At 42.4% G+C, this 15873-nt stretch overlaps 1 protein-coding gene across 5 annotated transcripts in view; it reads right to left on the reverse strand.

The window, feature by feature from the left end:
- LOC115870330 (zinc finger protein 383) overlaps nt 1-15873 on the reverse strand; it is a 68550-nt gene that overhangs the window by 7402 nt on the left and 45275 nt on the right. Inside the window, exons 1-4 of one of the 5 annotated variants that reach the window (XM_045292906.1) lie at nt 12506-12634; nt 11494-11559; nt 1347-1473; nt 739-834 (exon numbers count right to left, since the gene is read on the reverse strand). The exons of 1 other annotated variant lie outside the window; for it this stretch is intronic. In XM_045292906.1, coding sequence (XP_045148841.1) covers nt 739-834; nt 1347-1473; nt 11494-11520 — 250 coding nt within the window. In that variant the 5' untranslated portion in view covers nt 11521-11559; nt 12506-12634. 3 more of the 5 variants (XM_045292903.1, XM_045292905.1, XM_045292904.1) reach the window with 3 other exon arrangements.

The following is a 15873-nucleotide window of genomic DNA, read 5'->3' on the forward strand; positions in this document are numbered from 1 at the left end:
AGCACTTGGTGAATTTCTTTGCACAAATTTGGAAATGAAAAATGTTGGGTAAGGGGGCAGCAGTGTAAACTATTAGGAGATTTGATAAGTACTTTAAGTTGCTGGGGGGGGGGGAGAGGATCTTAAGTGTAAATCTTCACACAATTCACAATAAAGAGTTTTGGAAAAGGTTGGGTAAAAGGAGAATGGAACAAGTCACTAGCAGGAAGCACAATGAAAAATGGGGCAGGGGGAAGAAGCGGGTGGGAAAGATGTAAATGTTGGAAGAGCCCTGGTGGAGTGGTGGTTCCATGTTGGGCTGTGATCTGCATGCTCAGCATTTCAAAACCACTTGCAGCTCCATGGGAGGGAGACTGGTCTTTTTACTGCCATAAAGAGTGATAGCCTCCAAAGCCCACAGGGGGTCGCCACGAGTCAACACTGACTGGATAGCAGTGAGTTCGGTTTGTTTGGATAATGGAAAACACAGTTTAAAGAGACAGAAAAAAGATAGCAAGGAATGGAATCCACAATATTTATAAAATAATTTTCTTTGGAGGGGAAGTGAAGGGCACTTCAGTAGAAAGAGTGAACATTGGAAGGAAGGGAGGAAAGCCATTTGAAAGCTCACAGTAAAAGCAATGACTTCTTCTCCATAGGCACAGGGCCTTGACGGAAGCTTCTAACTCCCGTCTCAAAGGTACTGTTTGCTCCCTGATCGTGCACTGCCCTGCTTCTAGCCAGTCATCTTTCACTCACCTGAACAAAGGCCTCTTGTAAGGTTTTTGCCTACCATCCAAGGCTCTTTCCCTTGTTCCAATAAGGAGATCACTTGAGGCTTAGGAATGTAAGGTCCTGCTTATGAGAAAAGATAAGGAACATGGTTATACTGTGCTGCATACATGGTTACACTGGATCCCCTGGTGATCAAGGAAGCAATGCCACTACAGACACAGCCAAAGGAAGGGGGTGGATGCAGCTGGAGGGTTTACTTCCCACTCTTCCTGTTCCGAGCAAGTCAAACCTTTTCTTTTGGAATACAAAACAAACAAACAAACCCCATCATTGCTGCGGAGTCTATTGCAACTCATGGTGACCCTGTAGGACAGAGTAGAACTGGCGTCGAGGGTTTCAAAGGCTGTACTCTTTATGGAAACAGACTGCAACGCCCTCTTTCTGGAGGGCGGTTGGTCGGATTTGAATCTGACCTTTAGAACAGAAGCCAAGTGCCTGATCGCTATGCCAGCAGGGAACAGAAATGTAGCTGATAACTTGAAAAGCAGCGGAAAAATTCACTCCTCTGTGAAAGGAGGAGCAGCGGCTAGTCCAGAGAGAAGACTTTAGATTACTGGTAGAGATCCTCTTACCCATTGAAACCAGATTGCTGTAATTCTCCAACATCACATCCCTATACAAATCCCTCTGAGCAGGGTTCAGGCATTCCCACTCCTCCTGAGAGAAGTCTACAGACACATCACTGAACACCACTGATTCCTGAAACAATAAACATCAATAACTTATGTAAGTAAAGAAGTCCTTCTGAGACTCGTATGTTTGTGTTGAGATAATACAAATGAGTCAGTATATGAGTGGAACTAAGAGCCAGGATCTTTAGATCTCAGAAATAGATGCAAGACATTGCTTCTCGGCCTTTGGGCTAATATCAAGCGTAGAAATAGGTGCAAGAGTAAGAAGTTTATTTCATATAAAAAACCAAACAAATTCCTAGCTATGTCCACTGAAAAGCCTTGAGGCAACGATGAACCCAGTAGCAATGAACACTCTAGTTCTGAAATGGTGGTGTTTCTGCCATTTCAAAATAAAGGGGAACCAAAGTTCTTTCGAGAAAGACTTGATTTTAGGATTGAGTCAGCAATACACAGAATGAGCTTACCATCTTGTCATCATAGAAAGCAAGGAAGCTATTAGAAATAATTAGGGCTGTGTTAAAAAGACTCAGGAGTAAACTGTAAGAGGCTCCCACTAGCCAAAAATGTTCTAATTTGAGCACAAAATTATAAGGCTCGTGGCGGTCATGGATTAATCACATAAAAAATGTCTACATCTGTGAATTCACAATGATGCTATAAAAATATCACTGGTTACCTTCGTATCTTTTTAAATTCTCTTATTTGTACTAGTTTTCTGTCTGTAACATGATGTTAAAATATGCCTCTCCCACTCTCAGTTTACAGGTCTAGAGGAGAGGAGACAAGGTCACTGAAAATTACACAATGAAAATCTTGGCTATTTTATGCAGGGTTTGCAAAAAGCTGGTTAACAATGGATTTTCTGCCCTTGGTTTAATTCAATGTCTACTTCCTAAGTATTTAAGAGACTGTAAGAGTCCAAGAAAGGTTATCTTTGGGTGAAAGATCTACTTTTGGAAATGACTGGTATCATTTGAGTTGTCAGCTCATAAGGGAAGCGGGGAATCTCAATCCTACCAGGGTTACAAGTAGAACATAGGGAGACGTCTCAGAAAATGGTTTTGTGTGTCCCCAAGTTTAGGGGACATAGACATTGGGGCCTAATTTCCTCTTGAGGCAAGACACAGACCCCCCCTGGAGGAGGCAGCCCAGGTCTAGGTTGGTTCTGATGCTACCAAAAGGGTTTCTATGAAAGAGCAGGGACCACACAGAGGGATGGAGAATTGAGGGCCAAAGGCTAAACGCTGTTAGCTGGGGTACAGCCTCCAGCAAAAGGGTTTTAATAAGAATGGCCACCCTAACAATTTCAGATGTCAACTAGACCCAAGGTTGAGAGAGCAACTGTAGCGTTAGAACAAGACCTCACCCAGCAAAACCAACCCCGTTTATGAATTACTTCTAACTCACAGTGACCAGTCTAAGTCAAGGTTGTCCTTGTTCGTTTACTTCTGTCTCCCTTTGCTGCCTCAACTCAGGTCGTTGGGGGATGCCTAGTGTGAATAAGGAGGAGTTCTAGGAAATGAAATGTAAAATGTGATCTTGGCTCGCTCACTGAACGCTTCTTTTTTAGGTAGAAAGAAGTTTAACTGTAAGACAATTTTATGATCTTGATTATCACAGTGGAGTTGACACTAATTATTAAAATTAGATGGGTTTGGGGTAGTAACCAGAAAACTTACTGTCCAACACAGACAGAAAAACTCATCCAAGAGTAGAAAATTCACTGGCCCCCAAAGAAATCTGATAGTGAACGTTATAGAAAAGAATCATGACATTGTATATTTTTGTGTCCTATGGAGTACTCTGACCCAAGTTACCAAACTTCATCATTTATGGAGTTATAGACAATATTGTTTCATCTGGAGTTCCACCCATTAATTTTTTAACTTTATTATTTAACTTATTAGGAAATAAGTCACATACTATATAACTCACCTAGTTAAAATGCATAACTTAATGTATTTTAGTATAGTCTCAGAGTGGTTTAAATGTGGAATCTTGTACTATTGCCCCAAAGTGAGCCTGTTTTAAACAAATATCAGATCCAAACTCCCCCCACACTGCCATATTGTCATGGGATAACCTACAGGATTCCTCTTTTAATTCTCTTCTCTTTTCTATCTTCAAGTTGAATTAAAAAACAAAAAGTGGAGCCAGTCAGGGTGCAGTAAAGCACTGATTAAACATACAACTTTCTTTAGTTCTTTAATGCTTCCTCCCCTCCTCCCCCACTACCATGACCCCAACTATACCTTACAAATCTGGCTAGACCAGAGCATATACACAGGTATAGATAAGAACTGGAAACACAGAGAATCCAGGACAGATAAATCCCTCAGGACCAATATTGAGAGTAGCCATACCAGGAGGCTAAGGAGAAGGTGGGGACAGAGAGGGGGAACCCATCACAATGATCTACATATAATCCCCTCTCAGGGGGATGGACAACAGAAAAGTGGTTGAAGGGAGACATTGGTCAGGATAAGACATAAAAAAAATACTGAAAAAAATAATACTTTATAAATTATCAAGGATTCATGAGGGAGGAAGGGTAGGAGAGGGAGGGGGGAAAATGAAGAGCTGATACCAAGGGCTCAAGTAGAAAGCATACGTTTTGAAAATGATGATGGCAACATATGTACAAATGTGCTTGACACAATGTATGTATGTATGCATGTACTGTGATAAGAGTTGTATGAGCCCCCAATAAAATGATAGGGGGAAAATGGAGGCTTATGCTGAACCTTAAGATGCTGGGCAAAAGTTCTATTACTGTTGTACTTTACGTGGCCCCAGAGCTGAAGAGTTTTCATTTTAAGGTTTTGTGTTCACATTAATCTTTCTTAGTCCTCTCGTGGTAAATGATTGTTAGCAACCTTCAAATGTCTCTTGTAGCTTGACAACTTCTTGGGGGTCAGGGGCTAGCAGTTAATTGAGGAAGTAATAAAATCTGAGACTTTTCTGTAACAAACATATAAAACAAGAAGCACACTTTAAAATGACAAAACAAGACCCCAAATTCTTACATTTCAGATGGACACCCTATTCTTGAGGCTGTTGGGTGGGCATGACAGGAACCTTCAGCTGTTTTCATTTTTCCCCAGAGAGTTCGCTAAACATTTCCTCATACAGTAATTGATTAATCCACTGATAACTTCATAACCTCACGAGCCTGTTACCTTGCCTATGATTGTTTTACCTAAAAATTAGCAAGCACAATGAATTTAGAATACTTATAAAATAAGTATTTGGGTGGCACTGTGATTAGACAATGAACGCATGAGCATAAGGCTAATGGTTCAAACCCACCAGCTGCTCTGTAGGAGAAAGCTGAGGCTGTCCGCACAAAGATTTACAGTCTTAGAAACCCTAAGAAGCAGTTTTGCCCTGTCTTATAGGGTCACTGAGGTAGTTAGTTTATTGTGCCAATCTGGCCAATAAACACATGTGGGGTTCATTGAAGGGCAAAGGGATAAATGGCTCCGTGCGCCTTGCCTTTCTATTTCTCAGGTCTCTTGTTTTGTGATGGTCAGACCAGGGTGCAGCTGCCTTAGCCAGTTCCCTGCTTCAGCTGGCAAGGCTCACTTCCTGCAAGACATCCTAGAGGAGAAGCTTCATGGACCTACCCCGATGCAGCCCTGGGTGCTGGAGCAGCCGTGTGGAAACCCTTGCCAGTGCTGAGATGCTTACACATTCACTGATTCCACTTTCCTCCTGCAGTCGGCGTCATTGTGTCTGCTTTGTGACTTTGTGGATTGGTGTTGGACAGATGGATTAATGTTGGACTTGTGGGCTTGGGCAGCACTGGGTTGGGATGTTTTGTTGATGCACACTTAAGCTTTATATAAAACTCTCTCTTATACATGAGCTTCTGTGGACTTGTTTCTCTAAAGTTCCCAGACTCACATGGTCACGAACAGTTGCATGTGCAGATGAAAATGTCTAACTAAAAGTCTGGCGTTTCCAATAAGAGAATATCAGAAGGAGAAGCACTGTGCCCGATTTATTAGGCCTAAGCTTTTCCAAAGCCTTTTCTTGGGAAAACCCACCCTCCATCATATTTGGATTCCTCTTTCTCTCTCTGATTGCCATGAATTGCAACACATAGCAACCCCTCAGGGCAGGGCAGAACTTCCCGTGGGCTTCCTCTCTCTGTGTGTAGGATGCTGCATCTGTCTCCTGCCACCACACATACCCACCAGGTCACCAGGGCTCTCTCTCATTAGTCACCCCAAATGTTCATGCCACCCTCAATTTCATTTTCAAAATGGGAAACAGGGTGTACTACCTAGTCCAACATTAATGGAATGCCTATGGGGAAGTAATAGACCATCATGAAAATTATATGAGAAAGGGATTCTAAAGAGCTGAGTACCGTTAGTCATCAGGGAAATGTACAAACAGTTAAAATTTGCACAACACGTGAAGACTACTACTCTTGTAATCCCTCATCCTCCCCTGATGAGGTCTATGATTACTACTGGGGTACTGAAATATTGTCTGCGGACGGTTGGAACTCCCTAATGACATAGGAGAGAAATATTTTTACGAAGCACACAAATGAGAAGGTGTTTCACATAAGAGAGTGTTTTTTTGTAAAAAGTCTGCAATCATCAGAGAGCGATTATACATGGCTTATTTTTCCAGCCTATCATTTTCTTTCTCGTATAGGCACTTTTTCTACAAAATGGAAAAATAAACTTGACCTTTTAAAATGCCTTTTAGCTGCCCCCGCCCAACCCAAACAAGGAAAAATAAAATGTACTAACAAAAGGAAAACCACAAAGGTGCCCTGGTGGCATAGTGGTTGTGAATTGGGCTGTAACCAAAAGGGATGCAGTTCGAGAACACCCACTGCTCCATGGGAGAAAGTCGAGGCTTTCTGCTCCCATAGAGAGTTACAGTCTCAGACGCTGGCCACAAGGGCAGTTCTACTCTGCCCAGGCGGGTCGACTCGGGTCGCTAAAAGTCGAAATGGACTTGATGGCAAGGCTCCCTCACACCTGCGGTCTCATGAGGTAACCTGAGATAGAAATAAGAGTCCACCGTCATCAGCACCTGGCAGAAACAGCATGCAGTACAATAATAAATTACTTGAATAGCCAAAATGCATACACAATCAACTATCACTTAAGACATTACCATTCTATAAAGAATATTAAATGCAATATCAAATCATACCTATTTAATATTATAAAAACACCTCAAAACTCACTGCCATCAGGTCGAATCCAACTCAGTGACCCTCCAGGGCAGGACCCTGGGGGTTTCTGTCACTCCTTATGGGAGTAGAAAGTCGCATCTTTCTCCGGCAAAGCTGCTAGTGAATTCGAACTGCTCACTCTGTGGTTAGCAACCTAACGCAGAAACTAGTGCATGTCCCCAGGGCTCATTAATTTTCAATATAGCAAATATTTTAAATATAAATGACTAAACTATTGAATTAAGTCATAATGTGATATTAGAAAGGGAAAACAAGGTTTTTTGTTTTGTTTTGTTTCAAGTAGCTAGTGGCTTTATTACCATCTCCACTGCCACTCTCTATATCACTTCCAAATCCCTTGTTTTTTTTTAAATTATTTTATTAGGGGCTCATACAACTCTTATCACAATCCATACAGACATCAATTGTAACGCACATTTGTACATTCATTGCCCAGGAAAACAAGTTTTGGGATGTTACATATGTTCATTATCATTCAGTCCAAACAGTCTTTAACTTCCACTGTCATTTGTTTTGATTCATCAGTGATTTAGAAATATATTGTTTAAATCCCAACACTAGAGTATTTCCACTTATCCTTTTGCTATTAACTCCCTTAGCTTAATTCCACTGTTGTCAGAAAACAGTCTTATTCTAATCCTTTGAAATCTGTTGAGATCTATCAAGTATCCAGCGTATGATCAATCTGTACATATGTATCATCTGTATTTGAAAATCATGCATATTCTGTAGTTATGAGGTACACTGACATGTCAGCTAGGTCAAGTGCACCGATCACATTATTCAGAACTTCTATCTTTATAAGAATGATATTGATGGTTCTATCAGCTATTGAAAAAGTATTAAAAAGTTCCCCCTTACTATTTTTGCTTACTTCTCATTTTTAGTTCTATCAAATACTTTTGAGTCATTTAATGAGACTATATACATTTAGAACTACACTACTTCCCCAGTAGAGTGACTATTTTATTATGAAATATTAATCTATTCTCATACATTGAAGTTGAGAACATAAACCGGTACTATCATTTTGGAAAACTGTCAATATCAACTAAAGTTGATTATATACAAAAGCTATGACCCAACAACTTCACCCCTAGGGTATATATCCAACAGAAATGTATTCATATGAGGGATTTTCAGAAGGTTCATGGAAATGGTATTATACGGGGAAAAATCTATGCCTGGGTCTATAGTTTTATTTTTTACCAAAATAAACTCACAGTAACTTGTTATAACATGTCTGAACAGTGTTCAGTATGAGGTACTAAGGAAGACAAGACATTCATTTGAAAAGAACCCCTTGCAGAGAAACACGAATTCTGCTACAGTTCAAGCAATGACAAACATTGAGTTTATGTTGAAGCTTGGGTAGAGGAATGGTGAAGTCACTGATGCTTTACACAAAGTGTTTGAGGACAGTGCTTTAAAGAAACTCGCAGTTTACAAAGGGATAACTCAGTTTAAGACAGGACAGAATGATTAGGAAGATGCAGCCCACAGGGCCACACCACCCATATTGACTTGCCCTAACTAAAGCGGACCTACCATTAACAGTAGAAACAAGTCAATACCATAGATATCTCAGTCTGCTAGGTTCACACAATTCTGACTGAAAAATGAAAACTTAGCAAACTCTCAGCTTGATGGATACCAAAACTGCTGGGCCCAGGGGCCTGCAGACAAGAACAGAGCTTTCAATGGAAATTTAAGTGAGTGGGATCAAGATCCTGAAGCATTTCTGAGCAGAAATGTAGCAGGATATGAAACATAGCTTTACTAATATGATCCCGAAGATGAAGCAAAATCAAAATGATGACTACCAAGGGGTGGAAGCGGTCCAGTCAAAGCAAAAGCAAATCAGTGAAGGGCAAAGGTCATGGCAACAGGATTTGGGGGTTGCTCACGGCATCTTGCTTGACTTCCGGACAGCCAACAAATGGAGCAGCTGCTATCAGGAGAGTGTTTTGAGAAAGTTAGTCAAAGCTTTAGCTGAAAAACCTCCAGGAAAGCTTCATGTGAGCCCTTCTCCACCATGACGATGCTCCTGCTCATTCCTCTCATCAAACAAAGGCCATTTTGCAAGAGTTTCGATAGGAAATCATTACGCATCCACCTTAGAGTCTTTTTGGCTCCTTGAGACTTCTTTCTGTCTCCTAATCTTAATAAATCTTTTAAAGGGCACCTAGTTCTCTAAAATTAATCATGTCAAAAGGACTGACTTGACATGGTTAGATTCCAGAACCTCGGTTCTTTAGGGAGGGCCTAGATGTCTGGTACCATCACTTACAAAAGTGTCTCGAGCTTGATGAAATTTATGTCGAGAAATAAAGTTCACTTTTTTTTTTTTTACTTTTATCTTTTCATCCCACTTTTCCATGAACTTTCTGGAGGCCCCTCATATGCTCACCCCCAAAATGTACAAGTATACTTTAGCCGCTCTGTTCATAAAAGCCTCACACTGGAAACAACCCCGAGCCAAACTCATTGCTATTGAGTTGACCCCAATTCATAGCAACTCGAAAGGTCGGGGTAGAACAGCCGTGGGGGTTTGTGGGCCGCAGCTCTTCGCGGGAGTAGAAAGTATCGCCTTTCTCTGCCCAGCGGCTGGTGGTTTCAAACTGCGGACTTTATGGTTCGCTGCCCAACCCGAGTTTACCCACAGAATGGATAAATGGTGGTATATTTATATAGGGACAGTTTAAACAGCAATCAACAGGTATCAACATTAATGAATTTCACAAATGTAATGTTGAGCAAAAGAAGCCACCTTGTGATTTTATTTATATAAAATTCAAGAACAGATAAAATCTAGGGAGTGACCAGATGGGATAAAAATCAACTTCTGGAGTGCTGCTTGGTGTTTTATTTTCTGATCGGATTTGAGATCTGATTAAATAAATATGTGCATTTTGTAAATTATCACCAAGTTTTATACTTTGATTTCTATACTCTTTACAACGTTATACTTTAGTAAGAATAGATACTTTTTAATTAAAGTATAACATTCTGAAAAGTCACTGTATCACCAGATTACATCATCAAAGATAAAATAACAGGTGACCAAGTATTAGAGAAAATACGGAAGGACTGTTGCACTTACAAACTATTAGTAGAAATTTAACTTGTATAATCATACTGAAAATCAGTTTGATATTACCTGAGGAAGTGGATAATACACATACATCTTACGGACCTGCATTCTTTTCTAATGTTTATACCATAGAACATGTATACATGCACCAAGGAACTTGTACAGAAATGCTCAGAGCAGCACTTTCATAAAGGTTAAAAACTAGAAAAAAATAGCTATGTATAACAACAAAGGCAAGCCAAATTTAATATTGCCTAAGGAGTCAAAAGAACACTACATAGCACATTTCCATGAAGTACTTTTAAAAGCAAAACTAAACTATATTGTTTAGGGAAGCACATGCATACAGGTGAAAACTGTATATTTTTTGCAAAAACTATTTTTAAAAACAAGAAAATAATTATTACCAATGCTAAGGTTAAGGTTACACAGAGAAAAGACAAGGTTTCTTTAGGGGTGTTGAACAAATGGGGCTTCTGGAACACTGATGAAGTTCAAGTTTTTGTAATATAGAGGTTATAAGTAATATTAATTATAATGAGGACAGTATAGATTTTATAATAAGCATTTCGATTAACAGATTTCAAAATTTTTTTCATTATTTTGATATTCAATTTTATTATGTGAAATTTGCATAACATGTTTAGTATGCAAAATACATCTGAGCTTTAAATTTTTAAATCCCATTTTATCATCTTGGAAATGAACCCATTTTTTACATGATGCATTGAACATTGCATTTATGATTATAATGACATCATTTCATTAACTTAGTGACTTTTAAATGTTTTATTGTGGACAAGGTGGAGGGCTACAATTACTTCATTAAAGATATATCTTAAAGAATTTTCTTTATGTATGTAATATTCAGTAATAGAAACAAAAAAATCTAAGAATTACTGATGAAATGATTTAAAGTCATGATATCCTAGTTAACCACTCGATGGAAGTACACTATGACTCAAGGTGACCCCATTTGTGTCAGGGTAAAACTGGGCTCCATAGAGCTTTCAATGGCTGAATTTTTGGAAGTAGATTACTAGACCTTTCTGAGGTACTGTTGGGTGGGCTAGAACTTCCAACCTCCACTAGCAGCTGAGCAAGGTAACTATTTGCACTATCCAGGGACTTCATATAAGAATATAGGAGGGGGCTTCAAAAAGTTTGTGGAAAAATAGAAGTAAAAGACAATGAACTTTCCCTATAATGTTTATTTTATTAAAAAAAGCAAACATGACACTCTCTCTCTCTGCTTCACCTCCCTACTGGCAAGACACTCAGGGAGCTGGAGGAGCCACATGGAGACCCACACCTGCACTGAGATGTTTCCACCAGCACTGGGTCCACAAGACTTTTCACTCACTGACCTGTGGTCTCCTGCATTCGACATCATTGCATGGCTGCGTGACTCTAAAGAGGAATTAATGGACTAGTATCGGACATATGGGCTAATATGGGATGTATGGACTTGATCCGGACTGGGCTGGGATGATTTCTCAATATACGATTGCTCTTTTACAAGAAAGCTCTTTTTTATAAATAAAATAAAATACCAGTATACAGAAGAAATACAGCCAGTTTCCATGTTAGTCTGTGAACATAATAGAGAGGGCAATCAGGAAGGATATAGTACTAGGATTTGCGTGTCCAGGGCCAGGGTTTCTCATTATTTTCTGGAATGGAAATTTGTAGGTACCAAGTCACTTGATGAGTATGTTAAGCACGATAAACCAAAAGAAGGGAAGCAAATGGACACCCCGGCACACCTTGTAAATGGTTTGGTCAACAGCCATTCTGCCTTCTCCTCTTCTGGGACTCTTCTGAGAACAGTGCTAAGAAGGAAGGGAATCATGAAACACCAGGTCTTCTTGTCCAGCCTAACCAGATACAAAATCAGTCTGGATACTTCCCTCCCACCCACATAGACAGGAAGGAAGGCTGGACAGAGGAGTCTGGGCCAGCTTGATCATTCCTGACCCCACCGAAAAGGGGTCAAGTTTTTGTGGTCTAAGACTAGGATCTGTCCTGACTTCACAGGAGTTATTCACAAGCACCCACACCCAATGTCACTCACCCGCTCTAACGACTCGCTCACCTGTGCAATCACTCCTCAGTCACACAATCGTCGTCCACACCCACCCACAGGACCCCATGCATCTGGTTACAGACCCCTCGAGCACAGCGCCACACAATCATACATGCTTCTCAGGATCACATGCCCCACAGACCCCCTCAGCGTGATAGTCTGGCCCCTGTACAAATCTCAGTCATCATACCACGTCGCCAAAAGGAACTCCGAAGGGACGCACTGTCGTTCTGGCGTCATTCCAGGCACTCCTTCCACCCCCACCGCCACAGATATAACTACAGGTCACACCGACACATCCTCCCACACTAACAGGCGTTTCGAACACTTAACGCTGCTCACATTCTCACAAACACAATCACGTATACACACACTAGGAAAGTGCCCGACCAAGGGAAGCAACCACACGGGCTCCGCCACCCGGGAGACAGCATCCCCGTCTGTACCCATCCATTAGTAATGACGGCCCCCGAGAAGCAGTGAAGACACGTGTGCCCACCCGCCCTCCATGGTGACACGCCAGCTCAGCCACGCAGGCAGTGCCACGTAAGGGCTGCACACCGAGTCACCACCGGACCTGGGGCATCCCTGTCCTCATGCCTCCTCCCTGCGCCCATGCCCGACAAACACGCACCGGCCAGCCCCAATCAAGGCTCTGCCACGTGCAGCATCGCAGGTCCCAGACAACGCACCTGTGGACTTTCGCCCAAGTCCCAAGGCCAAGGCCGAACCACTCGTCCTTTCCTCCCGGCCGAGGATTTCCGCAGACAAGGGAAGTAACGGTCCCGCTCCCGAGAAGCCTCTGGGAAATGTAGTCTGGAGGGGGACGCGCCCAGCCCGCAGGACCCCGGACCCTCCGGAGGCCTCATCGCGGCCGCCACCCAGCCCAAGTCGGTGCTTCGGGTCACATCGCGCCGGGCTCGCCGGCTCTGGACGCCGAGGCACCTCGGGGTTCTTCCCCGGTCCGGCTCCATCGGCCTGCGCCACTCTCCGCGCGGAGTCAGGTGGCCACGGCCACGGCCACGCGGTGGCTGCCGCCCCGCAGAGCATCCCCGCCGACCGCCACAGGGTGTCCAACGCTGCGGGGCAGGAGGCCTGGCTGTCCCCGAGGGTGGGGGTGCACGCAACGGCGGACCTTGTGGACAGCAACTCAACCTGCAGCATTATACCACCGGACACCGTAAGGGAGCGCCATGCTTCAAGTCTATTGGTTTCTAACGGGGTGGGGGGCGGCGGTGGTCCAGGTATGCGCCGGAAGTTGCCTCCGGCCGCAAGAACTGGGGGGAAATGTAGTCCCCAACCCGGGAAAGGTTGCGGGGCGCGGGGGTGGCAAGATGCTGATGCCAGGGGAACGTGGACGAACGTGGCTATGAAGGAGTTTCTATGTCGGGCCTGTGTACCCTTATGCAGGTGGAACCTGCGGGTCCCAAACCTGTGCGCTGTTGGGGAAACAGGAGTCCTGGAACCCCGAACAGTGCCGGTGGGGCTGTGTGTGTCTGCAGAGCTAACAGTAAGTAGCAGGGAGGAGGAGGAGCAAGAGTGGACGGCATGGCCTTGAGGAGGGTTCTAGCATATGACGTAGGAGTCTCAAAAACGCGCTGTCAGAGTCCATACCGACTCATAGTGACAACCCACCCCCTGCTGTGGGTTTGTGTTTCCAGTCTCTCTCCCATGGAACTGCCAACCGAGCAAACCGCAGCCGACTTCATAACCACGACACCACCAGGACTCCTATGATTTAGGTTAGTTGAAACTGGTCATAGGGTCACACTCCTGGGAACTTGAAGTTGCAAAATAGATGTATTCATCTAATACAGGATTTAAAGCAGAGTTTTCATAAGATCATGTTTCAGTTCCTTGCACCAGGCTCTGGGTCCAACTCCCTTCCACGCCCTGTTTTCACTTGCACAGGGCTCTGCAGCATTGGGGCTTAACTTTGTTCTGTGTGAAAGTTTAAATTTCAAGTACTTGGTTTCCTGCAGGCTGTAGTTTACAGGGAGAGTTTTAACTCTATTTTCAGTCTTGACATCAACTCAGCTTCACTTGAGTTCTTTCTGTTATCTGACAATATACATAGCTTTGCCTTCAGGCAGAATGTGTTTGAAAATAGATTACAACTCCCAGAACGCAGCAGCAATGGTGGCTTTGTAGGCTAAATATTGAGCTGCTAACCAAAGACATCTGTTTAAACTCGCCTGCTGCTCCCAGGAATAAAAATGAGGCTGTTTACTCTTGTAAAGATTTACAATCGTGGAAACCCTTTGGCAGTTCTATGGGAACCCTAAATTGTCCTATAGGGTCACTAAGAGTTAGAATACACTGAGTGACAATGGATTTGGTAGGGTTGGTTTGGTTAGTCCAGGAAGAGATAGTCTTCCCTCACGGGACTTGCCTGAGTGTTCCCTTAATGAAAATTAGAGTCAACTATTAAAAGATATAGCATCTGGGGTCTTAAAGGCTTCAAGATAAACAAGCGGCCATCTAGCTCAGAAGCAACAAAGTCCACATGGAAGAAGCACGCTAGCCTGTGTGATCACGAGGTGTCGATGCGATCAGGTATCAGGCATCAAAGACCCAGAACAAAATATCATATCAATGTGAATGAAGGGGAGTGGAGAGTGGAGATCCAAAGTCCATCTGTAGACAATTGGACACCCCCTTACAGAAGGGTCACAAGGAAGGGATGAGCCAACCAGGGTGCAGTATAGAACCGATGAAACATCCAACTTTCCTCTAGTTCTTTAATCTTTCCTCCCCACCACTATCATGACCCCAATTCTACCTTATAAATCCTGCTAGCCCAGAGCATGTACACTGGTACAGATAAGAGCTGGAAACACAGGGAATCCAGGACAGATAAACCCCTCAGGACCAATAATGAGAGTAGTCATACCGAGAGGGTAAGGGGAAGGTGGGATGAGAAAGGGGGAACCAATCACAATGATCAACATATACCCCCCTCCCAAGGGATAGACAACAGAAAAGTGAGTGAAGGGAGACATCGGTCAGTGTATGATATAAAAAATTAATAATAATCTATAAATAATCAAGGGTTCATGGGGGGGGGGGAGAAGCCAATATCAGGGACTCAAGTAGAAAAAAAATGTTTTGAAAATGATGACAACAAATGTACAAATGTGCTTGATACAATAGATATATGTATGGATAAGAGCTGTACAAGCCCCCAATAAAATGAATTTTTTTAAAAGAAAAAATTAGGGTCTAGGTTCACGTGGTTATGAGTTAGACCCAGATCAAGATGATCAGAGGGTCCCCAGAACCAATCCTATAAGCTTTTCTCATCTATAGTTATGCACACAGGCCAATTCCCTGGTTCTCCTGCTCCAATTCCATAGTTCCACCAATGAAGCCAAATACATAAATGTCAATGTCCTAGGCATTAATGAGTTGAAATGGAATGGTATTGGCCATTTGTAGTCAGACAGTCAGGTGGTTTACTGTGCTAGAAATGCCAGATTGAAGGGGAATGATATCACATTCATTGTCAAAAGAACATCTCAAGATCTAGTTTGAAGAACCATGCTGTCTGAAAGGATAATATCTATATTTCTATAAGGAAGACCACATAATTTGATTATTCCAATTTATGCACCAACTACTAAAGCCAGTGAGGCAGCAATTGAAGAATTCTACCAACTTCTTCAGTATGAAATTGATCAACCATACAATGAAGATGCATTGATAATGGCTGGAAACTGAAATGTAAGCGCTAAAAGCAAAAAGCAAATTAGTTGAAAAATATATCCTTGGTGGTACAAAAGATGCTGGAGATTGCATGAGAATATTTTGCAAGATCAATGACTTCATCATTGCCAATACCTTTTTCAACAACATAAAAAGCATAATATTAGGAAGAATATGACTTCTAGAACACTTTATTGCCCTTGTGGAGAACCTGAACAGATTGGAACCAACACCAATACTGTTCAAACTCTTCCAAAAGATACAGAAAGAAAGAATACTTCCATAAGCAAAGAAAGGTGATGGTGCCCGGCTTTCAAAAAGTATAGCGTCTGGGGTCTTAAAGGCTTGAAGGTAA

Source organism: Echinops telfairi, unplaced genomic scaffold (genome assembly GCF_000313985.2).
Source record: "Echinops telfairi isolate 266 unplaced genomic scaffold, ASM31398v2 ScPeMD7_655;HRSCAF=1070, whole genome shotgun sequence".
NCBI classification, from domain to species: Eukaryota; Metazoa; Chordata; class Mammalia; order Afrosoricida; family Tenrecidae; genus Echinops; species Echinops telfairi.